We start from the raw sequence: 25333 nt of genomic DNA, 5'->3' as shown, positions 1-25333 counted from the left end.
GCTTCATTCTTTTTCAATCGCATACATTCAGAATGAAAAGGATTATGAAGTTAGCTGGAAAGGTATTTCAACACATACTTGAATTAATGCATTCCTTATTGATGTACTTCAATTCAGTTGCTATGGACTGGTTTTAATTAGATCTCCCAGTTTTAACTGGAAAGTTTGTAGCATTGCGAAGGGCTTAGAATCGTCTTTCTGAAATGAAGAATTCTGTAGACTTTGCCCCATATGACTGAAGTAACTACTTCTAAGCAGATAATGCTGCTGTGAGAGTTACTTTCCCGGGTACTGCATGTACAGTATATGTGAAATCGCATACATTGGGGAACACTATCTAAAAAGCCAAAATCCACCAAACCACCACAATCGCTCCCTCCAAGCCTCCTTTCTTAAACTCCAACTATCCACAGACTTCAAAGGTCAATCCAAAGGCTTCTGGGATTGCAGCTGCAAAGGCTTCTGGGATTGCTAGCCGTTTCAACACTCCTTTTGTGACATTTTTGCAGCTTAAATTGATTTATTTAACCATTTCCCAGTGCTTTTCATATATGCGGTTCCACATGAGTTGAACGTATGTAAGTGGGGAGATACCTATATGTAATATAATTCTTTTGTACATATATTAATAAGCTCTTTTATTTGTGTATTTTGCTCTTGGTAGATTCTAGATCTGTGTGCTGCACCAGGGTCCAAAACTGCCCAGCTTATTGAAATGTTGCACGCAGACATGAATGTTCCTTTTCCAGGTAAGTGAGATGGAGTGGTATATAGAGATCCCTGCCCCATTTTTTGTTGAGAAACAAAATTCACTTACAGTCAAGGCTGTACCTTTCAGGGTTAGCATTGGATTATGGCCATTAGTGCCCAGTTTGCTCATACATAATATGCAATTCAATCCAAGAAAGAGGTGGACCTTCAAGTAATGTTTTTGAAGGTTTGCCAGAAAGATTCATGAAGGGGAGGGTGCTTAAAGCCCCATGGTGCCAAACAGTATAGGCCCTGCATAGGATAGGGACCTGCTTCTGGAACCTCAATATGGTTGCTGTTAGCAGTTGAATCTTACCTGTGGATTCCACTATTTCACCTTCCTCAGTGGAAACACCCCTTTGTCACACATTTTGTTAGTATTGAGGTATATGTATTTGTGTATTATTTCTCTTACTTGGCCACACTGGAACCTTTAAGCCATCACCCAAGAAGCACCCTTTCCCTGTTGGGGTTCTTTGTTTGGATCAAAAATGGGCTTCCTCTTCTTTTGTTTTTGCTAGTTGCATTTCATCATTTTGTGTTGGCCTTTTCCTGTCCCTCTGCTTTCCCAGATCCATCCTGTTTTTGTCATCTATCAGTCTTCATCTTCTCTTCCTGTACCTTTAGTGCCACTAGTGTGTCAGACACTTTATGTGTTGATATACCGTATTTTTCGCCTTATAGGACGCACTTTTTCCCCTCCAAAAATGAAGGGGAAATGTGTGTGCGCCCTATGGGGTGAATGTAGGCTTTCGCTGAAGCCTGGAGAGCGAGAGGGGTCGGTGCGCACCGACCCCTCTCGCTCTCCAGGCTTCAGGAAGCTCTGCGCAACCCTCGGAAGTCGCGCCGGTCTCCCGAGGGCTGCGCAGAGCTGCCTGCAGCCCAGGGTTTGCACAGCTCTGCGCAGCCCTAGGGAGCCCGGCGCAAAGTTGCGTCGGGCTCCCGAGGGTTGCGCAGAGCTGCCTGCATTCCGAAGCCTAGGGCGCGCTGAAGAGCACACCCGGGCTTCGCGCAGCTCTCCACAAGCCTGGGGAGACCGGCGCGACTTCCCGCTGGGCTCCCTAGGCTTGCGGATAGCAGGCTGTTCTTGGGGCTGGGGTTGGGGGAAGCTCGGGCTTCCCCCGCACCAGCCCTGCGCCTGGGGGGGAAAATAATTTTTTTTTTCTTTATTCCCCCCCCCAAAAAAAAACTAGGTGCGTCCTATGGGGCGGTGCGCCCTATGGGACGAAAAATACGGTAACTAATTTCCTGTTCTTCTTTTCTCTTATCTCTCTCACTACAGAATTCCTTCCTCCTTGCCCTGACCTCATCAGAGTTTTTTTTGTGGGCAAAGCTACTTAGTGCTTTCATAACTGATAATTTCTCAGAATGCTTTTCTTGTTTTATTAAAACCACTTAAAAACAAATCTATTACAGGCTTCTCTTTTTATATAACTTAAAATAATGCTCAAAACGTAACTTAACTATCACATCATGTGCTTATTAGATCAGACAAATGTCCTACAAAATGTTAACATCAATTGACACCCCCTCTCTTGTACTTTATATTGATGATTATTCTAAAAAAATTCTCATAAATTATGCTTTTGCTTATCACGTTTTCTTAATATTCTTTTGAGCACCTGGTCTAATAAACTGCAGAAAAAATCATTTGCTTGCCTCCCTCCAAAATTCCACCTTTAATCTAAAGAGTTCGTTTTTTTTTCCTTTAGAGGGATTTGTAATTGCAAATGATGTTGACAACAAGCGCTGCTATTTACTGGTTCATCAAGCAAAGAGGTTAAACAGCCCTTGCATCATGGTTGTAAATCATGATGCATCCAGCATCCCTAATTTACAGATCACCACTAATGGAAAGAAGGAGATCCTCTTTTATGATAGGATATTATGTGATGTCCCTTGCAGGTATGCTATATTTATTTTTAATGTTGCTTGTGTTGTAGTGCTTATGACTTTTTAATACTAGTGTGCCCTTTACATCACATCAAGATAAGCAAGGTGTGATGTTTTGTATAGGGAGATAGGATTTGTATCTGAGAGACCGGAGTTCAAATCTCTTGCACTGTAAAGCTCTGTGGGTAACCTTGGGCAAATTATTACAGTGGTACCTCAGGTTACATACGCTTCAGGTTACATATGCTTCAGGTTACAGACTCCGCTAACCCAGAAATAGTGCTTCAGGTTAAGAACTTTGCTTCAGGATGAGAACAGAAATTGTGCTCCGGCGGCGCGGCAGCAGCAGGAGGCCCCATTAGCTAAAGTGGTGCTTCAGGTTAAGAACAGGGTTCAGGTTAAGTATGGACCTCCGGAACGAATTAAGTACTTAACCCGAGATACCACTGTATATCCCAGGATTGCTACTAAATGTGGGAAGCAATGAGCACTTTGTGCTCATTGGAAGAAGTGTGGAATACAAAATAATTCATAAGTTTCTAAAATTAAAGCATAGTGAAATTTTCTCAGCCTTAATAATATTTTTAGTTGTGCCTTTTATCAGTGTCATGTTTTTTGCATCCTGTTCAGTTTTTCTTTGAAGTATGCATCTGCTTTGAAATAGCAAGATCTCAAAAACTGAACCAATGTCTTACTAACAACAGCTGTGCTTAAAAACAAACAAACAAACAAACAAACAAACAAACAAACAAACAAACAGGGAAAGGAGTAACTGAAAGAATAGATTACAAAAGTGTGCATCGCTTTTTGCCAAATCTAGTCTGTTGATTTTCTGGTGCTGATAGAACCTAGTGGCTGATACCATCAGTTTCACACCTTGTGTTTCAGGAGAAATTACAGCCTGACCACAATAGACCATGCATTGGTAACCTCATGGCTGGATTACTGCAATAAGCCAGTCTATATGGGGCTACTCCTGGGATGGTGCAAAGGCTGCAGCTGCTACAGGATATGGTGACTAGGTTTCTTGAGGAGGCAAACTGCTAACACCCTGATTGCAGGATTTGTACTGACAGCCAATCTGCTACCAGGCCGAGTTCACGGTGTTCGTATTAATATATTCATCCCTATACAGCTCAATATCAGGTTATTTAAGAGACTGCCTGAACCCTTCTATACCTAGTAGACAGCTGCCATCTGCGGGACAGTTTCTCCAGCAAGTTTCAAAGCTCTCAGAAGCCTCCTCCATAGTAGCTCAGAGCAGAGCTTTTAGTGTGCCTCTATTTTGTGGAATAGTATTCCTGTCAAAATACCATCAGTATCTACTATCTGCACTTTCCAGAATCAACCGAAGAAATATTTGCTCCAATAAGCTTTCCTAGGTGGATAGATGTTCTTTACCACGACCACCCACTTTTTGTTGTTTTAGTTTAGTTTTGGTTTAGTTTTAGTTAGTTGTTTTTCTATTTTTCACTGTTTACCTTAGGTGTAAATTGCCTTGAGACAGTGTTTTAGAAAGCAATTAATAAATAATAATAGTCAATGATCGGGGCGCGGGTGGTACTGTGGCTTAAACCACAGAGCCTAGGACTTGCCGATCAGAAGGTCGGCGGTTTGAATCCCGCGATGGGGTGAGCTCCCGTTGCTCAGTCCCAGTTCCTGCCTACCTAGCAGTTCAAAAGAATGTCAAAGTGCAAGTAGATAAATAGGTAGCGCTCTGGCGGGAAGGTAAACGGTGTTTCCATGTGCTGCTCTGGTTTGCCATGCTGGCCACATGACCCGGAAGCTGTACGCCGGCTCCCTCGGCCAGTAAAGCGAGATGAGCGCCGCAACCCCAGAGTCGGCCACGATTGGACCTAATGGTCAGGGGTCCCTTTACCTTTACCTTTAATAGTCAATGATGCAATTATTTCTGATTTTCAAAACACACAAGGTGTGTTACTGACCCAGAATGTAGCTTACTGGTTTCATTGGAATTCATGTGCGAATGTCTCTTGCAGTGGAGATGGTACCATGAGAAAAAACATTGATGTATGGAAAAAGTGGACTACTCAAAACAGCTTGCAGCTACATGGGTAAGAAACAATTTTATTTCTAATATCACATGCTTTTTGAACTTCAGTGGAATAAAAATAAGATTACAAGTAATAACTTTGCATTTCCCCCAAATATATTAATTTCCTTGTATTTTAATCTCCCCACCCTCCAAGGTATTTGAAGCTAGTTTACTGTAAAGATAAAAATTGGTTCACACATATCGCAAGCATATAGGTTTTATGCCTAGTGGGGCACAGGAGCAGACTCTTTGCTTGAAATGCCTAGATGTCAGGGCCCTTACTTAGTAAGGGTTTTATCATGATGATGTAATAACTATGGTGTGCAAAACAGAGGCCAGTGACTAAATAATTCAGAATAACTTGGTGTGAATGAATAAGATAAATGTATAAGCCCAGAGATGGTATTCAACTAAGTTTTCCTCAGAGTAGACCTAAGTTAGTCATGCCTGTAAATTTCAGTGGGTCTACTCTGGAAAAGGGACGCGGGTGGTGCTGTGGGTTAAACCACAGAGTCTAGGGTTTGCCGATCAGAAGGTTGATGGTTCGAATCCCCGCGACGGGTTGAGTTCCTGTTGCTTGGTCCCTGCTCCTGCCAACCTAGCAGTTCGAAAGCACATCAAAGTGCAAGTAGATAAATAGGTACCGCTCCAGCAGGAAGGTAAACGGCGTTTCTGTATGTTGCTCTGGTTCGCCAGAAGTGGCTTAGTCACTCTGGCCACATGACCCGGAAGCTGTACGCCGGCTCCCTCAGCCAATAAAGCGAGATGAGCGCTGCAATGCCAGAGTCGGTCACGACTGGACCTAATGGTCAGGGGTCCCTTTACCTTTACTCTGGGTAAAAATTGGTTGAATACCACTAAAATATATAAAAGCAAGTTGTTTTTCCTTCAACCTTGTTTTCAAAAATTTGATATTTGACAACTGATTTTTTAAATGTTGCAAAATGGAGAAAAGAATAACAGATGTGAGAACAATATAAACTCTCATTTACAAATACTGTGCCATTGATAATACTTTAGATGCTTTAATCTGGACACATTCCAGATTCATAGTCTTACATTCCCCCATTTATATTCTCTCTGCTGCTTTCCCAACCAAACCCTTGACAGTAAGAAGGCAGCTTTGGCCAACCAGGCATTAATTCTTCCAGGGCTGATCATACATTTTAGAATATAGCATACTAACTTACGTATGTCCATACCAGTTATAAAAAAGGATTGTAGAGAGTAATGGTCTTGCAGTCTGTTCCTTTGTTGTTTATCTGGGTTAGCACCTTTGCATGGCATTTCAGATTGTAGGTCAGTGTGTTCAGTACATTTCCAAGAATAGCTTGTAGGTAAGGGATTGGTCAGCACTTATCTATTGACTAATCATGTATTCCAAGAATGCCAGCGTGTTGACGTTTGAGGATGATTGACCATGTTCCCATTTGCAGGAAAAAACAACATGTCTTGTGGCATCTTAATGGCTAAACAAATGCAGATTAAATCATAATAATAGGTATACTGTCATGCTATGGTCAAGGAGACTCAGGCTCAAATCCTCGCTCAGCAACAAAACACATTAGCTGAAAGGTCAGTTAGTTGAAGGGAACAGTAAAAAAGGTTATAAAGCTAAATAATTAACAGTTGTAAAAATTGTGCCATTGTTTCACAATAAGAGCTGTAATTATGATTTTCTTTTTAGGATACAGATCAGACATGTAGCTTGTTACTTTTGTTTTCACAGTGTTAATGTTTTTAAAAACACTTTACCATTAGTTAACTGGCTATTTGGGCAAACCGTTTTTGACTGTCAAATATCCAACACCAGCACCAGTTCAGGTTGCATCCTTAATTTTTCTACACAAAGTGTATGACATCCTTTGGTTGCATCTTAGTTGAGTCCTTATTCCATACACTCAAAAGACTTAATAAATTGTGTATTCTACATACGTATAAATGGCTATGTATATGATACAGCAATTGATTGACTTGTTGAATGGGTGGGAACAATTGAGCTCTTTCAGTGTGGCAAAACATGTTGAAAGCAATGTTTGGATTATTTAGCTGTCAAAGTCAACTTGAAATCTCAGGACCAACTGTCATGGGAAAGGATGATGAGATGCTAACCCGTTCGTGAATTTGCAGATTGCAGTTAAGGATTGCAACCCGTGGAGTTGAGCAGCTGGCAGAAGGAGGTAGGATGGTGTACTCTACCTGCTCATTGAATCCTGTTGAAAATGAAGCTGTCATTGCCTCTCTGCTGGAAAAAAGTGAAGGTGTGTGTATCTCTTGGTTGTATAGTGAGAACAGACAATAGTAGTGGAATCAAGTGTTAAACCATACTCAATTGGTATAAACTGTACTCAGTTTGGGTTGAAGGAGGCATTTGGTAGTGGCGGTTGACTACCCCCAAGAAGGCAGGGAGTATGTGCCCAGTGTCACAGAATCATAGAATTGTAGAGTTGGAAGAGACCCTGAGGATTATCTAGTCCAACCCCCTGCAATGCAGGAATCTCAACTAAAGCATCCCTGACAGATGGCCACCCAACCTCTGCTTAAAAACTTCCAAGGAAGGAGAGTCCACCATTTCCCCAGGGAGTCTGTGCCACTGTTGGAACAGCTCTTATCGTCTGAAAGTTTTTCCTCATGTTTAGTGGGAATCTCCTTTCTTGTTACTGGTTCAGGTCCTAACCTCTAAAGCTGGAGAAGAAGAACTTGCTCCATGTGACAGTCCTTTAGATATTTGAAGATAGCTGTCATATCTCCTCTCAGTCTGCTGTTTTCCAGGCTGAACATACCCAACTCCCTCAACCATTCCTCATAAGGCCAGGTTTCCAGACCCTTGATCCATCTGCACACCTTCTAGCTTGTCCATATCCTCCTTAAATTGTGGCGCCCAGAACTGGACACAGTACTCCAGGTGTGGTTTGGCCAAGGCAGAATGGAATGGTACTATTACTTCCCTTGATCAGGATCCTGTACTTCATGAAGTGGAGTCTAATGAAGTGTGCAGTTTGAATGCAAACCTGCAGTTCTCACATGCAACTCTGACATCCCTTTTAAGGTTCTTCTGCTTGTGAACCTGATTGCATTCCAGAATTTGGCACCCTAAGTTTGGTCCTTCCCACTCAAGGCCTTTTTACACAGTGTCCTCTTTCCTGCTCACACCTGCCTCTTGCTGGATGCTTCACCCCCTGACAGTCCTGGATTGCTCCAGGACACCCCACTCAGGGCATTCTGGGGGTTGATCACATCTGGGTTCCTCTGAGTCAGCTTGGCTCGGGCCTCAGCCAAATCTGGTGCACAGGTCTAGTGACTATATTTGTGCTGTACATTCAGCAAATGCATTCTACAATTTGGTATAATATGACTCACTTGGGTACAATCCTAATCCCACTCACATGGGAGTATGCCCCATTGAATTTAATAGGGCTTGCTTCAGAGTAGACCTGGTTAGAATTGTTGTGTTCGTCTCCATGCACCTCCACGCTCTCTCTTATGCTTCATTCATTGGCTGAAATTAATAGGTAATGCTTCTTACAGCAATCCTGTGGAGATAACGTGGGCAGAGTTAGAGAAATGCAATTGCCAACCTTCATTGTTTGCAGATCATAAAAAGAATTGTGTCGCTTCAAAACATGTTGTTTTTCTTGGCTTGGGATAGTTTCTCAGAGTTGGCACTGCGTAACTTTCCTAGCTATCTCTTCCTTACAGTAACCTTATTTGTTCAAAGGTGCCTTAGAACTTGCTGACGTCTCTTCTGAATTGCCTGGTCTGAAAAGGATGCCTGGGGTTACACAGTGGAAGGTATTTTTTAATAGAAATGTGTATTGTAATAGAATCCAAATCAAACTTTAATAGAGAACAGCATTCTGTTCTAAAATCAAATGAGTAGTCATGTGTTTATGGGTACAGTGGTACATTGTCGAGCACTCATTCCGTCGAATGTCCGTGGCAAACCCGGGTTACTTCCGGGTTTGCCACTCACGCATGTGCAGAAGCACAAACCGCTCCACGCGCGTGCGCAGATGCAGTGCTTTGTCCAGCGTCCTTTTCGGCCAGCAACCGGGGCTCTGGAATGGATCCCGGTCTCAAAATGAGGTACTACTGTATATGAAGCTGCATTGCACCAGATCAGACCATTTGACCATTATCTACCCTGACCACAGTAGCTTTTCAAGATCTGAAACAGCGCTATTTCCCAGTCATACTATTTGAGATGCTTTTTAATTGGAGGTCTCAGATGCTTGGATCTTTCTGTGTGCAAAGAATGTCCTCAATCACTGAACTACAGTGGTACCTCGGTTTACAAAATCCGTTCCGGAAGTCCGTTCTTAAACCAAAGCCATAATTAAACCGAGACGCACTTTCCGTAATGAGGCATCCCCCCCGCCGGTGCCCTTCCACTGTTTGGCTTCCGTTTGTAGACCAAGGTAAAGTTCGCTAACTGGAACACTACTTCTGGTTTTGCAGAGTTCTTATACCGAATAGTTCATAAACAAGGCTGTTCTTAAACCGAGGTACCACTGTATTTCTTCTTTCCGTAACTCAGACCTACGCAGCTTGTGACCTATGTGAAGCTCTCCAGGGTTTCAATAAACTTCTCTCTGTCTGAAAGAATAGGGGTCCTAAAGATATATGTCCTCTGTCTCCTGGCACAGATTCTTGGGCTTGTCTTCTCCTGATCCTATGTTGAGTAGGAAATGAACATATGCTGAAGCAAAAGAGCACTACTGTTCTGTAGCTGTTCGTTCTTCAACTCCCACTTCCCTGTCAGGAGAAAGCTCTTACCGTTTTTATGGCACTTCTTGGCTTCAAAGAAGTTAACTTTCAACTACCAAGACAGTAACCTCCAGTCTCTCGAGGGAAAGAGAGAAGAATACCTGAGACTGAGAACTCTCCTGATCTGGTGCCAAGTTGAGAAATGCTGGGTTCGGGGCAAAATTATGTTGTTCAGATACATTACATAGGGGGTGTGTTTGAAGACAAACATAATATGAAAATATACATTGGTGGACACAGCACTTCAACTTTCTGGATTGTTTAATGTTTGTTGTTTGTTTGGACAATTTGCATTGAAATGAAACTATACGCAGTTTACAGCATAGGTTAAAAACATTTAATCAGCAAATAGAGAAAAATAACAGAGATTTTTTGCATTCTATAAACCACAATTAACAACCAAAGAGTATCCTCTTTGGCATGAAAATGAACATTACAAATAAAATTCAGCTACAAAAATGCAAAGTATGTTCATAGTAAACAAATAAACAGATTAACTTTTGAACGTATTGTAAACATCAGGAAGTAAAATATTACAAATGAAAATCAACTAGCAAGTATAAATTTCACCTGTTAAAATAGCATGATGAACAACAAAGCAAAAGAAAATCTACTCACTCTTCTGTAGCACCATGCATGAATCAGTCATACCAGTCATAGGCAAACTCCAGCCCTCCAGATTTTTGGGACTACAATTCCCATCATCCCTGACCACTGGTCCTGTTAGGGATGATGGGAGTTGTAGTCCCAAAACATCTGGAGGGCCGGAGTTTGCTTATACCTGAGTCATACCATTAAACAAACCAGTTAAGTCCACTGCCCCCTATATAGCAGTAAGCACAATGGCTAAGAATAAATACCATTCAGTTCCACTCAAGCCCAAAACTTACTATTCTGGTACACCCTCAAATCATATTGTCCATATTCTACAAGTGTTACATCCTTGATCAACAACCCCTTTGCATGACGACTTCGTGAGACCCAAGTACTAACATACAAGCAGGCAACAATACAACAATACACTCCCTAGATAAAACATTCATACAGGCACTACCCCTTGACTGTTTCTTGGAGGGAACAGAATCTATCCCCAGTAGCAGGCAGGGGGTACCCTGGGGCAGGGGGTATAAAATCACATTCTCCAGCTTTCTAGCAGATTCATCTATTTCACCTAGTGGGCTGAGTCTTAAAACCTTAATAAAATCTGAAATTGCTATTTAACGGTCTCCTCTTGTAATCTGCTGACTTGTCACTGGCAAACTTGAGGCCGCCCTCATTGTTAATGGGTACATTTTCCCACCTAGGTAATGACAAAAGATGGCCAGTGGTTTGAAGACTGGAGTGAAGTGCCTTCGAACAGGCAAACCCAGATCCGGCCCACCATGTTCCCCTTAAAAGATGAAGAAAAACTTAAAGCGTTACATTTGGAGCGCTGGTGGGTATTCTTGCAGCTGATTGTTTCCACGCTCAGCATAGTCTTGCAGTTCCTAGTTGATTGTAATGAGGAAATGTTTATTTCGGGGTCTCAGAACTGTAGACTGTGTTTTAGTTCAGGTTCATCTAAATATCAGGTTGCATCCAACTAAGTCATGCTCAGAGTACAGCCATTGAAATTGGCAGACTTGTTAATTGGGTTCAGTTGTGAAGTATGTGCTCAGACAGCTGTAAGCACTTTTTATTTTTTAAAAAGGATGTGTGCATTGGGGATGACTGCTTAAGTGGCAATGCAGGAAACCAGATCAACTTTCTTAAAGCAAAAAAAAGCTGTTGTTATAATTTGTTACTACATTTATATCATCCTTTTCTGTTGCTGAGCTCAAGCTGATTAAAAATTATGTTTCATAATCATTTGGATATTTGCTTTTACGATACGTTCCTTAACCTAAAGCAGTCAAATACTGTGAAAATGTCACTGTTCTGAATTCTTTATTCATTATATGACAGTTCAGAAAAAAATAATGGTAGAAAAACAGTTCATTTCGATTTCATTTGGCTTGATTAAAAAAAAATACACCAAAAAGTATAAACTTCCTTGTTCATAAACTGGACCTCAGTTTCCTTCCTTAGGTGGTGCATAGTGGTACAAAATCTGTGTCTTTATCTAGTTTCAGAATTCTGCCACATCATCAGAATACTGGAGGTTTCTTTGTAGCTGTATTAATTAAAAAATCTCCGATGCCATGGAATAAGCGTCAGCCCAAGGTAATGTTTGCTCTAGTTGGAACGGTTTTGCAACATGCTGTGAAAGAGAAGCTAGGATCCCAAGATCCCCAAGACAATTTTGGTGGCCCCAGAGGACTGTGGGCTTCTGTGTCTCATAGAGCAACCCCTCTCACTCACCCCAGGCCACCAAGGGCAACTGTTTTTGAGCATGGATGTCAAGGGGAATTTTCAAGTGCAGTTGGTGAATTTTTGAGAGCCCATGTGGTGTAGTGGTTAAGAGCGGTAGTCTCGTAATCTGGGGAACTGGGTTCGCATCTCTGCTCCTCCACATGCAGCTGCTGGGTGACCTTGGGCTAGTCACACTTCTCTGAAGTCTCTCAACCTCACTCACCTCACAGAGTGTTTGTTGTGGGGGAGGAAGGGAAAGGAGAATGTTAGCCGCTTTGAGACTCGTACGGGTAGTGACAAAGCGGGATATCAAATCCAAACACTTCTCTTCTTCTTTTAAAAAAACAACAACTCATTGAGCAGTCCAAATCTATGAACATCCTCAAAGAAATCCATTGAGACCTGGGCATTATGTTGCCATGTCAGAGGCAAAAGTGGACATAGAAATGTGTGTGACTCTTAGATTTGTACAGTAGGCTGCCTTCTGGCCACTCATGTCAGAGGTTTCTTCGCATATCTCTTAATCTAGGCCCATATTCCAGGCAGGTGCAAGCCACAACGGAGTGTTTAGAGCAGGGCCAATAAGGGGCAAGCCTCAAGAGAACCCCAAGAACAAGAGGCAGGTTTTCTCGTGTAGGGCTGCTTTCTCCATAATGGCGGAGTTATTATGGAGTTATCTATGCTAGATGTCTCAAAGTATCAGGAAACCTTACGTCCGTGGGCCAAAGGCCTCTACTTCTTGGGGTTCTCTTCAGGCTTGCCCCTCATTGGCCCTGCTCTAAACATATCAAAGAGATGTGATTCTAGGGATAATTTCACTAACTAGCCAATTATGCAGCCATAACATAAATACAACTCCAGATGCATATGGCTGCATAATTGGCTAGTTAGTGAAATTCAGGCATGAAAATCTGTACAAATAGAAGGTAACATGGCACCTTATGGTACCTGGTTTTCTCATGTAGGGCTGCTTTCTCCATAATGACGGAGTTATTATGGAGTTATCTATGCTAGATGTCTCAAAGTATCACATCTCTTTGGTGTTCTAGAAAAAGGCTGGCTCTACAAATCCCTTTTAGTTGAGCACTTGATCTCAAAATGGCAGAATGAGTACTAGCTGTCCCGGCTTCTGTTTTGAAGTTGGTCCTGTGACATTTATGGACAAGGAACAGGTCTTTCATTGAAACCCAGTTCTGACAAGTTTTTCAGATAGTTGCAGAAACAACTGTGAAATCATTGTATAAGAAAGTAGAAGTGCAAAGATGCAGTGTTGAAGATGTGCAGTGTTGAATAATGCAATACATAATAAAAAATGTATTTTGGGTGGGCTGTATACTAGTGGCATAATCCAGCCAGAACTAAACAATTCTTAAGGCCCATTTATTTCAAGAGTGCCCTAGGTGTTAAGCTGAAAAAATATTTAAATCTTCTGTACTCAGGCTAGCGTGGAAACATCTTTAAAGCATCTTTTGCCGTTTTAGAATGTGCATTCATGCAAATTCTGTGGATTTTGCGGTACACTTAAATTCATTGATAGTTCACAGTTTTTCCATTTTGCTATATTTATTACAGTTCCTGTGAAGTTACACAGTTAGAGAATGCAGTGTGGAATGTAAAAAACACAGTAGGAATAGGAGCAAAATGCACAGGATAGGAAAAAGGAATAATATTCTATCTCATGGTTTTTGCTGCCATTGCCCATATTTTTTTGCGGGGGGCTACCTCCCTTTTTTGTTTTATTTATTGCTGGCCCTCTTTAACTTACACATAAGAAGATACAAATGGATAATTTAGAATTTTCTTATTAATTCCCTCTAATAACATTTCTGGGAGCTCAGCACCAGCAGCTTGAGTAGGAGGCTGCTAAGAAACACTTTAGGAACAGAATGCACAGTGCTCGTGTCTCACTTTTTATTTAATAGGGATTACATCTTGTAAGGGACGCGGGTGGCGCTGTGGGTAAAAGCCTCAGCGCCTAGGGCTTGCCGATCGAAAGGTCAGCAGTTCGAATCCCCGCGGCAGGGTGCACTCCTGTTGTTCGGTCCCAGCGCCTGCCAACCTAGCAGTTCGAAAGCACCCCCGGGTGCAAGTAGATAAATAGGGACCGCTTACTAGCGGGAAGGTAAACGGTGTTTCCGTGTGCGGCTCTGGCTCGCCAGATGCAGCTTGTCACGCTGGCCACATGACCCGGAAGTGTCTCCGGACAGCGCTGGCCCCCGGCCTCTTGAGTGAGATGGGCGCACAACCCTAGAGTCTGTCAAGACTGGCCCGTACGGGCAGGGGTACCTTTACCTTTACCTTACATCTTGTAAGGCCAGTAAAATGGTACATTATGACAATTTACATAAGACATATGCGTGCAGACACATGTAGCTCAAAGCTCATCTGTAAGACTAAAAAAAACACAGCACAGCTAAAAAAAAAACATAAGAAAGAACAAAAATAGTTACCAAAGATGGAAGTGAAGTTTATCAGTGTAACTTGGTGTCCCACTCAATAGGGAAGTGGATCTGTTGTTGCTATCAAATAGAATAAAACATAAAGTTGTACTGTACATGGTTTGTAACTCTGAATTTCAGTGCATTATGAAAAGCATAATTCCCCCGCTCCCGCACTTTGGATCTTTAATAGATATGATTTAAACAGTGGTAAGAGGAAATGGTGTATGTTGTAACGTTTGAGACCTTTTTTTATGCATCAAGACCTGTTCCTTCTGTTTTGGAATAGCTGCAGCACCGGCTGCCAGAGAAGACAATCAGCACAGTGTCTGCAGCTGCAGAGGAGGGTTCTTTAGAAACTGCTGAAGACCATGTGGCCGTAGAAGCAAAGGATGGAGACTCCTTTGTAACTGAGTCTACTGAAAGCAAGAAGGATGGAGTTTGTGGGTAAGAAACTAAAATGAAGCTTGCCATTGTTAAAGATAGTCAAGCCAAGCCATTTGTCTGTATCGTTGCTTTTGCTGGTTCTCCCAGCATGCAGGGAAGCTGAAATCGCCCCAGGATTTCCTCTCCAGCCAGAAGTTCTTGAGATCATAGAACCACAAAGGCAGCCTTATTGAGATACAATCTCCGCTCAGCCTTCTCAACACTTTGTTTTCTTGCCCTAAGCAAAACCAACCCGTGAGGGCCACTTCATATGCATGGTTTGGATTGTGACATCCCTATGATGACTGATATGGAAGTACTTGTTTTGGAAAGTTGGTGTAACGTAATGATTAGATAGAATTACAAGGTGGAAAAGCCTTGTTTAAATTTTGTCTCTGCCACGAATTTACTAGTTGGCTGTAAGCAATATTCCTCCCAACCGCAACCACTCTTGTGTTATAATGTAAAAAAATTTCCTTCCAGTGGCACCTTAGAGATCAACTAAGTTTGTTATTGGTATGAGCTTTCGTGTGCATGCACACTTCTTCGGATAGTGTTATAATGGTAATACAGTGGTACCTCGGGTTAAGTACTTAATTCATTCCAGAGGTCTGTACTTAACCTGAAACTGTTCTTAACCTGAAGCACCACTTAAGCTAATGGGACCTCCTGCTGCTGCTGCGCCGCCGGAGCACGATTTCTGTTCTCATCCTGAAGCAAAGTTCTTAACCCGAGGTAATATTTCTGGGTTAGCGGAGTCTGTAGCCTGAAGCGTATGTAACCTGAAGCGTATGTAACCCGAGGTACCACTGTAGTGGACTAGTTTTCTGTGCTGTTTTAAGGATGGCTGAGAATATATATGAAATACTTTGAACACTGAACTTCCACATACTAGAGTAGTAGTATTACGTGGTTCTCTTTTTCTGCATTAGTGAATATCATAGAATCAAAGAATTGTAGAGTTGGAACTGACAGTGAGAATTATCTAGGCCAACCCCCCTCAATGCAGGAATCTCTTGCCCAGAGTGGGGCTCAAACTCTGATATTAAGAGTCTCATGCTCTACCAATTGAGCTTTCCCGGGAGAGGATTCTAGAACTGCTATTGAACCAATCCTTTAAAATATATTTCTGGCAGTTCTCACTCTAAGCAACATACAGAAATCTGTTAAAATTCTTCCTGTACTGCTCAACTTGGATATATCCAGGTTTCGACATGGAGAGTTTGGCCCTCCTCTCTACTTAAAAACTGCAGAGGTGGGCAGAGATAATCTCAGCAGTTGTGTGGCGATCTCTGCTCCCTTTCCAGCTCTAAAGTTGAGAGGGATGGGATGGGGGGAGGATGCTGGCACTGGTATCCCTCACTGCCAAACCAGCCTTCTCTCTGAGCAGCCAAAACTGTCTGCCCTAAAATGGCAGGCTCTCCTAGTGGTGTTGGAGAGCTTCTTTGGTGGAGCAGAAGGGGGAACCTGTTGACCAGAATTTTTGCCAGTCCATCCAAAAACTGTTGACCTTGGATATATCTTGTTACTTCCAGGCCTCCACCGTCTAAAAAAATGAAGCTTTTTGGATTTAAAGAAGATCCGTTTGTGTTTCTTTCTGAAGACGATTCACTGTTTTCACCAATTCAGTAAGACAATATGTTTCATTTTTCATACAACATAAGTATATGCTACATAACAACCTGCATTTATTTTACTTATTCAGCACATTTCACACCCTGCACAATAATCTCTTGTTAATGTTGTGTTGCTATGCTGCTGGCTTCCAGAAGATTTCACAGAATACTGCTATTGCATTTTCTCCTACCGTCACTGGTTTTTGGATCCAGACAACAGGATCGTGAGAAGAAATGAAACGACCAAGCCATTTTTAAATCTGCAGGTTCCTTTCGTAAATATGTGAACCTCACTTCACTATTTTATATTAATACAAATTTTAGAGTTGCCAACAGTTCAAAGTTAAATTTATGGTGTGATATGTCAGTCAGTCCACCTTATTTATTTTCAAGTCAAGGGTTCTATTGACATTATTTTACTTTCTGTATACTTGGACAAAGCACAGACACACTCAGGATTCAGTGTGCTAAATGTATTAGCCCAAATATGCTTCTCCACCACAAACCAATTTAGACTTGTGGGCCAGAGGTTCCCTTTCAGCAAGCTAAAGCCTACAAGAAATTAAGAAAGAAGCCCACTCTTGTGGTTCGGTGTGCAGACAACACGTCTTTAAAAAGAGCACTGTGCAGCAAAAAAGATGGACAACTTGGGGTTGCATTGTACACCTAGCTGTAGGGAAACTCACTCTGAACTTGCCTTGCTGTCTCACACAGTATAGCAAAGGTTTTGCTGTTGTCTTGAGCGTCTAATAATTTCAACTTAGTTCCTGGCTATTTTTAGCTTACATTTTTGCATCTTTTATGCACAGTACTTTTTCTAACATCTTGGTTTTTTATTACTCTCTCTGCATATTGCTTTTTTCTTTTGAAGAGAAGCTGCCTTATTCATATTCCTCTCATGTGCACATTAAATCATTTCTAAACTATTAATCCATTCCTTCTGTTCTGTTCGGTAGAAAAAAGAAATTATGCCTCAAATCCTCAAGGTGTTGCCTTATTCTGCATGAAAGGATTATTCAGTCTCCATCCAGTATATATTTCAGCAGAACTGTTGCAAATCTATTCAAATATCACTGATGTGTGGTCTACGTATATTATTGGCCCGATATTAACTTGCTTTAAGCCTTCATAATATATGTTGAGTTAAATAATAAAAATCAATTCAGCTTCTCAAGTTACAAGTTCACAGGTGCTATGAAGGTCAATATTTATGTTTATGTTTCCAGAAAAGAGTCAGAGCTGTTAACATACAAAAAATACAGCCTAAACATCAACAATAGATTAAGAACTACAGAATAATAAAACTTGAATTTGCTTGTTTGTTTATTAGGACTTTTTATGCATTGGATCCTTCCTTTCCCAAGATGAATTTGTTAACTCGTACTCAGGAAGGGAAGAAAAGGCAGCTATACATGGTGTCCAAGGAAATAAGGAATGTGCTCCTGAACAACAGTGAAAAACTGAAGGTTTGATTTGCATTTCTTAGTAAGAAAGTCGAAATAAACAATAGTCCTGGGGGTAAAAAGGTAAAGGACTCCTGACAGTTAAGTCCAGTTACGAACGAGACTGGAGTTGCGGCGCTTATCCGCAGTTTTTCCAGGTCATGTGGCCAGCATGACTAAGCTGCTTCTGGCAAAACCAGAGCAGTGCACGGAAATGCCGTTTACCTTTCCTCTGGAGTGGTACCTATTTATCTACTTGCACTGTGTGCTTTTGAACTGCTAGGTTGGCAGAAGCTGGGACCGAACAACGGGAGCTCACCCCGTTGCGGGGATTCGAACCACCGACCTTCCGATCGGCAAGCCCTAGTCTCTGTGGTTTAAACCACAGCACCACCTGCGTCCCAGTCCTGAGGGGTAGGGATGGTGATAACTTTGACTTCTGATTGCTGGGGATCAGAAGCTGCAGAATGCTATTCACTCCTGTCCTGTCTGTGGGGCTCCCATGGGCATCTGTTTGGCCAGTATGAGAAGAATGCTGGACCCGTTAGGCCTTTTGTCTGATGATCCATCATGGCTGCACTTCTCTTTCTGTCTGTCAAAGCTGTCTCCCACCATGACGTTTAACTTGGTCCCGGTGGAGCACAGTCTTTCCCTAACAGTTCTAGTGTCAGTGAATAAGCAAACTCAGCAGCTAGCTTCTTTCAAGACCGGAAATGCCACGTTGACAACCATAGGAGAAAAGAGTGCTTTAAAAGTGTAAATTGTGCCTAAAATGTCCCATTGCTGAGGAAAACGAAGAAAGGAAGCAGATTTCTCTGGTCAGGCTGGTGAGGACAGTCACTTGCTTCCAGTTCCCCTTGTCCTCTTGCTTCCCCCCCCCTCCCCTGACTTGGGCACCTAAACCTCCATATAAGCTCTCAGTTACTGCCCCTTTATGAAAGGCTGAGGTAAACTCTTCCCAACTTGGGGTCCTTATTAGGAATCAATTATCCCCTTCTTTGTCTTTCTACATATTTTGTGAAATTCAGAGTAGACCATGTAAGACGCCTACCATATTTTACACTCTGTAGGACGCACTTTTTCCCCTCCAAAAATTGAGGGGAAATGTGTGTGCATCCTATGGAGCGAGTGCAGGCTCCTTGGCTTCAGCGATAGCAACGCTAAGCCTCCGAAGCGCTCCCTCCACGCTCCGGAGGCTTCACGTTGCTTTCGCTGAAGCCTGGAGAGCGAGAGAGGTCAGTGCGCACCGACCCCTATCGCTCTCCAGGCTTCAGGGATCGCTGCGCACAGCCCCTCTGGCAGGGAGAGGCTGCACGCGGCTATGGCTTCTCCCGTGCAGCCTCTCCCGGCAGGGGCTAAAAAGGAAGCCAAAACAGTGAGCGGGATCGATCCCGCTCGCTGCCTTGGCTTGTTCCATAGCTGCGCGCAACCCCTCCGGCAGGGAGAGGTTGCGTGGGGCTAAAGAGGAAGCCAAAGCAGCCAGCGGGATCCATAAATAAGATTTTTTTTCTTTATTCCCACCCCTAAAAACTAGGTGCGCCCTATGGAGCGAAAAATACGGTATATTTCCACTCAGTGCCTTTCCCTGTCAAGAAAAATAGGCTATGTCCTTTTACCAATACTGATGCCTGCCAAGCCACTTCAGATGCACTATTCCATGTTGGAATGCTTAAATATGTTAATACTGTTTCTCTCTTTCTTTTCAACCCTGTTTTTAGGTTATTAACACAGGGATAAAAGTGTGGTCCCGCAATAGCGATGGGGAACAGTTTGGCTGTGCCTTCAGATTAGCGCAAGAGGTAACAATGAACGCACTACGGCTATGCTGTGAAAGTACTTTATTTATGCTATGCCTTGAAACAAAGAGTCTTTTTGTGGTTAAAGACAAGTTTATTTCGGTGTTTGCTTTTGCAGCCAACTTCATTGCATAAGGTTCATGACAATTAATTGGCAGACCTCTCTCTCACACACACCTGTGTATGTATAGAGAAAAAAATTGTGATCAGTTCAGCTAAGTGGCTGTGAAATGCAAGGGCTACAGCTTGTGACAATTCAAAGTAAAGCTTAAAATACCAACAGGATAAGTGCATATATTTCCCCATCCACAGGTGGGATGTAAGCTGCTTCTAGTACTTAAAGGCAAAAGCATGGTTGCTTCCAAAAATGGTTTTTGTTTTTGCTTGTTTGCCTTCACTTGGGAGAAGACTCTGGATCCAACTCTCTTGTGCTTAAATTTATTAATCTGTTGTTGGGTGCATTGTGCATTTTTCTCCCTTTTGAGGACGGCTTTTCTGTTGTAAAGGTTTTTTTCCTGACGGGCTTATGAACATTTCTGTAGTTCCATTGTAGGTCTCCACATGTATAGTATAGACTTTCCCTTGTATTTTTTCCTATCCCGTAAAATTGGAACCTGACAAACCTCCCTGATACTGTTATACTCAAAGTGCAGGGGCTGAAAATTTTGGCTATATTCTGCTTTCATATGTTTTAACATTCAATTGACCAGGAAGAGATTATCAGTTCAGTGCAAGTTTTCTTTCACAACAATGAACTGATTTGGGGGTGGAGGGAGGAAGAATGAATTGACTATTTTTTTATTTAGATATAATGGTCCAAAAATATTTAGATATAATGGAACTAAAAACATGCATTTAAAGGGGGTGTTTATTGGTGCTGGTGGGTTGTTGTGTTGTTGTTGTGTTGGACCAGTAAAATGACCAAGCCTATTCGTGTAAGAAAGCAAGGACTGCATTTTTAAAATAGGTTTTCTATTTTACATCCAGGGGATATATACACTCTATCCCTTCATTAATGCAAGGATTGTAAATGCCAGCATAGAAGATGTTAAAGTGCTGCTGACAGAAGAAAACCCATTCTTAAGTAAACTTAGTAGTGAGGTGCGCAATCAAGTCAAAGGAATGGGTAAGTATTCACTTATGAGGATTTCCAATCCTGGTTCATTTTTTTCTCACAGTGGTAAAAAGCATCATGTGCAGAAGGAAATATATTAACTATTAAGCTCTGACTGCTGTCCAGCTTACCCTGAGCTCCATAGTAATAGTAGTAATAGTTACTCCCTAATAGTAGTAATAAGGTCCAGTCGCAGATGACTCTGGGGTTGCGGCGCTCATCTCGCTTTATTGGCCGAGGGAGCCGGCGTACAGCTTCCGGGTCATGTGGCCAGGATGACTAAGCCGCTTCTGGCAAACCAGAGTAGCGCACAGAAACGCCGTTTACCTTCCCGCTGGAGTGGTACCTATTTATCTACTTGAACTTTGACGTGCTTTCAAACTGCTAGGTTGGCAGGAGCTGGGACCAAGCAACAGGAGCTCACCCCGTCGCGGGGATTCGAACTGCCGACCTTCTGATCGGCAAGTCCTAGGCTCTGTGGTTTAACCCACAGCGCCACCTGCATCCCCTGAGAGTAGTAGTAATAGTAGTAATAGTTACTCCCTAATTTTAACTTTGAAGAACAGAGCTTTCTAATAAGCAGTTACTTATCAATCAACACAGACTGAATATCAAGAGTATACAAGCTTCAGGCATGTAGTAGGACTTCAGCTCGGTCTGGATCAAGCCCATTCTGTTTCCTGTCTTTGTACTTTCTTATGTTTATGGCCTTTTTTCCATTATGGAACCCATGGCAGTGATTCCCAAGCATGTGATTGGTCACCCAGCCCCTAACTAGATCCAGGCCTGCTTAGCTTCAACAAGGTGGTAGCCCTCAGGCACTGACCTAGTGGCCAACGCAATCAGCTTCGCTAAGTTAGTTGCACTTAGTTCCCATTGAAACCAGTGGGACACCATAGTCACATCTTAACTTGAATCCTACTGGTTGAATCCAGATGTTGTCTTTGGCCGCCTGCCTCACTCTGTTCCCATTAAATAGATGGCGGCATGGGGTGAGATTGGAGCAGGTCCTGATGTTGTCTAATAAAGCATATGCTCTTTTTTGCAGCTATGGGGAGCATAGTCCTGCAGTATGAGCCAGATCCAACGTAAGTAACTGCACTGTTTCATTGTGTGTGCGCACATGTGCACATACAGACGCACTTCTAAGTTTGACTGGTTTCAGGTTAACTTGCCTTCCATTGAAATTGGTGGAAATAAAAGCATGCAACAAACAGCAGCTGCTTCTGTATGGCAGCAGCTAACCAAGCTTTGGGGAAGCTGAAGCCTTTATGCCCCTGTCTTCTGAACTCTAATAAAACCTGTGACGGCCACATCTCAGAGCTATTGTACCTTTAAAGCAGAGCTTTCCACGTGTGTTGCAACACGTTGGTGTGTCGGCTGCAGTGCGTAGGTGGTCTTGTGAATGCTCCCCATCCCGGGACTGGAAAGGGGTTAGTGTAATCTCCAGTTTGCTAATAAAACTGAATTACTGTGTTGTGAAATGAAGAGTTTGGAAAGCTCTGCTTTAAAGGACAGAAGGGAGGACCTGGTCATCTGCCTTCTCCGCTTTCCTGTTTCTCTAAAGAACTTTACAAAACCATCAGCAAACACCTAAATCTTTTTTTTAAAGTTGAAATATAACAGACCATATGATTTCTCAATGAGGCGTCTAGTAATGCAGGTTGATTCTCCCACTACCTAGGAAGGCAAGGAATATTTGACCAAACCTTTACAATACAGCCTCGCCCTGGAGGCTCTTTCCCAGTTCATTCCCTGCCTTTACCCAGGGCAGGAGCTCCGTCATCGCTCTTCTTACTTTCACGTCTGACTTTAGGTAAAGGTAAAGGGACCCCTGACCATTAGGTCCAGTCGTGGCTGACTCTGGCGTTGCGGCGCTCATCTCGCTTTATTGGCCGAGGGAGCCGGCGTACAGCTTCCGGGTCATGTGGCCAGCAGGACTAAGCCGCTTCTGGTGAACCAGAGCAGCTCACGGAAACGCCGTTTACCTTCCCGCTGGAGCGGTACCTATTTATCTACTTGCACTTTGACGTGCTTTCGAACTTCTAGGTTGGCAGGAGCAGGGACTGAGCGAGGGGAGCTCACCCCATCGCGGGGATTCGAACTGCCGACCTTCTGATCGGCAAGTCCTAGGCTCTGGTTTAACCCAAAGCACCACCCGCGTCCCTCACGTCTGACTTTACCTCTTGGCAGTCTTTTCCTTCAGCTTTCAACCTCCTTAGCTGTTTCCTTCAATTTATTTATTTTCATCCTCCCCTTTTAGCCTTGAAGGCAATTTATTAAAGGAGTATGCAAGCAGGGGGGGAAACTACATTTAAAATAACACACATTGTTACAGGCCACTGGACCATCTAGCTCTATATACTGACTGGCAGATGTTCTCCAAGATCCCAGGGAGAGAGTTTTCCCATTGTTCTTGCCACAGATCCTTTTTAACTGGAAGTGCTGAGATTTTGACCTGTGATCATCTCCATGGGGAAACATGTGGTCTACCACTGAGCTATGCCAGCGCCCTGATTAAAGTACTTTAAAAACCAGCCAGCAGTATTGTTTAAAACTACTAATACATCTCATTGACGTGGCAGCGGAATTTACAATTAACCGAGAAAGCAGTAGCCTACAGAAACGGTTTGTGTTGTTGAATTAATTTTCAATATATGTATATTTTTAATGCTGGTGATCTCTTGTTTTTGCAGCAAGCCAGATAGTCTTCAGTGTTCAATTGTGCTTTGTGGCTGGCTGGGCAAGACTTCCCTTCGTGCCTTCGTGGCCAAGAATGAGAGGTTGCATTACCTGAGAATGATGGGGGTTGAGGTGTTCAAAGCAAAGAGAAAAGAAGAAGATGTAGAACGTAAAACAGAAGAAAAAGATGCAGAAGGTAAAACAGCCATAGACACCGCAGGGCAGGTGCTGGAAGAAATGGACTTGGGATGCAAAGCTAAGGAACACAGTCAGTTACCTGAACAAATTAAAGATGAACTGAATGGGCAACCTGCAATGGAACCCATAGAAGCTAAGCTAGTAGAAAGCCTTTCTTCCAGTGTCAAAATTGAGAGCACCAAAAATATAGAAAGCAAAGATAATGTTGACCTTAGTGATAAAAATGTCTAACGGGATAACTTTCATTGACTATCCATGTGCATTGTTCTAGATATTTATGCTGCGGCTAAGCATCTGCAAACACATTTTTAATAAGAGGGTATTTCAGGTTTTATGGGGGGTGTTGTATGGGAATCATTTTACAAGAGTTTCCTTACGTTTTATTTTTAAAATGGTTTTCATATTTACTTCTTGTACCATGTAAATTCCATGTTGCTTATAATTTTGGTGGGTCTGTTGCTGGCAGTGGACTGCACCGCTAAAATAACATCTGTCAACATCAATATTAAATTTACTGCTAAGTGGCTATAACTTGTAAAATTGGGTTATGAATTTTCTTTGTTACTTGCAGTTGAACACAACTGTCAGCTTTTATACACACCTTATAACTTCCTTATTGTCCCTGCGTACTTGAAATGTGCTCACATGAAAATTGAAATCAAAGGCCAGATGTTGACACCATATAATTCCTTGTATTTGTGGTGTTTTCCACTGGGCTATATCACCAATGTGAAGGAGGTACCTGTATAACTCTTAGTGTCATTAGCTCAGCCGGCCTTTTGGGCTTGGGGGATATTGTACTTCTCTAATTCTGGTTACTATTTCTAGCATGAAGCAGCAAGCAATGAGGATTAATTTAATAGGAATCTCACTTCATACTTGCTGAATCAGATAGATTTGCACTTTGACTTCTCTGCTTTAGATACATCTGCTTTATCGCTGAATGTAACAAGTTTAAAAACACTGGTAGAGGCAAAAGTCTGGTATCCTTGCAGCTCATTCTGCATTCCAGAAATGAATGGTTGGTTTCCAGTATCAGCTGAGTAAATGCAATACAGCAAGCCGTGTGGCGTAGCTCTACTAGGAAAGTGCTGATAACATTTTAATAACTAAGGCTGAGCAGCAGGGGGCAGCACAGGGTAATCCAGGAATAATGGCAGAACACTTAAGATGCCAGTCCTTGGCAGGAAGGTTGTATTGCAAGAGCAAGGACACCGCAGACACAATACCTAATGTGTTTTGGTCTTGCCACTCAATTCCTTTGTTGTTTGGGTCTAGAGAACTGTCTGTGCTGTGTATTTATCCATCTGCACAATTTTTTATGGACGTACTTTGGCTGAATATTTTAGCCTTAGAACCAAGAATTTGGGGAAGAACCCCAAAACCAGAGGTTGAGTTTTCAGGCGAATTTGAAGGGCAGTGTAAAAGATGCCATTTTAAAATGATGGCTCACAACTTCACCAATTCCACGGGTGTCATCAAACACTTTTCAAAGCACCATCACTATATGCAGAAGAAACCCCAGCCACAGAAGGGAGTACGTGCGTGCAGAAGAGATGGCTCCAAAGTATGTCTCTTATGGCAAAGCCACCCTGTAAGAAAGTAGTCATCAACCTTTCCAGACTCAAGATGTGATTTCGTACCAGATTCCTACTTGGGGTCCCACTTTTTGCAGCATAGTTCCTCACTCCTTTTTTTAAGCTTTTAAAAATTGCTGCTGATGTAAGCTGCATTTCAGGGGGTAGAGACATGTTACGAGGGCTTGAAAAACCAATGCTGAAGTTGAAGGCACCCAGAAAAAGGAGGAGATGGTAGCAAATAATA

The 25333-nt window shown here is 42.5% G+C and overlaps 1 protein-coding gene across 1 annotated transcript in view; it reads left to right on the top strand.

Annotated features, from left to right (window-relative positions):
• The window catches only part of NSUN2 (NOP2/Sun RNA methyltransferase 2), a 32791-nt gene extending 8742 nt beyond the window's left edge, over positions 1 to 24049 (top strand). Inside the window, exons 6-19 of the mRNA XM_053397248.1 lie at positions 665 to 749; positions 2463 to 2655; positions 4644 to 4718; positions 6830 to 6960; positions 8418 to 8491; positions 10771 to 10901; positions 11572 to 11668; positions 14525 to 14682; positions 16197 to 16289; positions 17608 to 17743; positions 19438 to 19518; positions 20503 to 20641; positions 21678 to 21717; positions 23326 to 24049. Coding sequence (XP_053253223.1) covers positions 665 to 749; positions 2463 to 2655; positions 4644 to 4718; positions 6830 to 6960; positions 8418 to 8491; positions 10771 to 10901; positions 11572 to 11668; positions 14525 to 14682; positions 16197 to 16289; positions 17608 to 17743; positions 19438 to 19518; positions 20503 to 20641; positions 21678 to 21717; positions 23326 to 23740 — 1848 coding nt within the window. The 3' untranslated portion in view covers positions 23741 to 24049. The remainder of the gene's footprint in view (positions 1 to 664; positions 750 to 2462; positions 2656 to 4643; positions 4719 to 6829; positions 6961 to 8417; positions 8492 to 10770; positions 10902 to 11571; positions 11669 to 14524; positions 14683 to 16196; positions 16290 to 17607; positions 17744 to 19437; positions 19519 to 20502; positions 20642 to 21677; positions 21718 to 23325) is intronic.
• Positions 24050 to 25333: the final 1284 nt, after the last annotated feature.

Source organism: Podarcis raffonei, chromosome 7, assembly GCF_027172205.1.
Source record: "Podarcis raffonei isolate rPodRaf1 chromosome 7, rPodRaf1.pri, whole genome shotgun sequence".
In the NCBI taxonomy this organism is placed as follows: Eukaryota; Metazoa; Chordata; class Lepidosauria; order Squamata; family Lacertidae; genus Podarcis; species Podarcis raffonei.
This window is presented reverse-complemented; position numbering and strand designations above follow the sequence as displayed.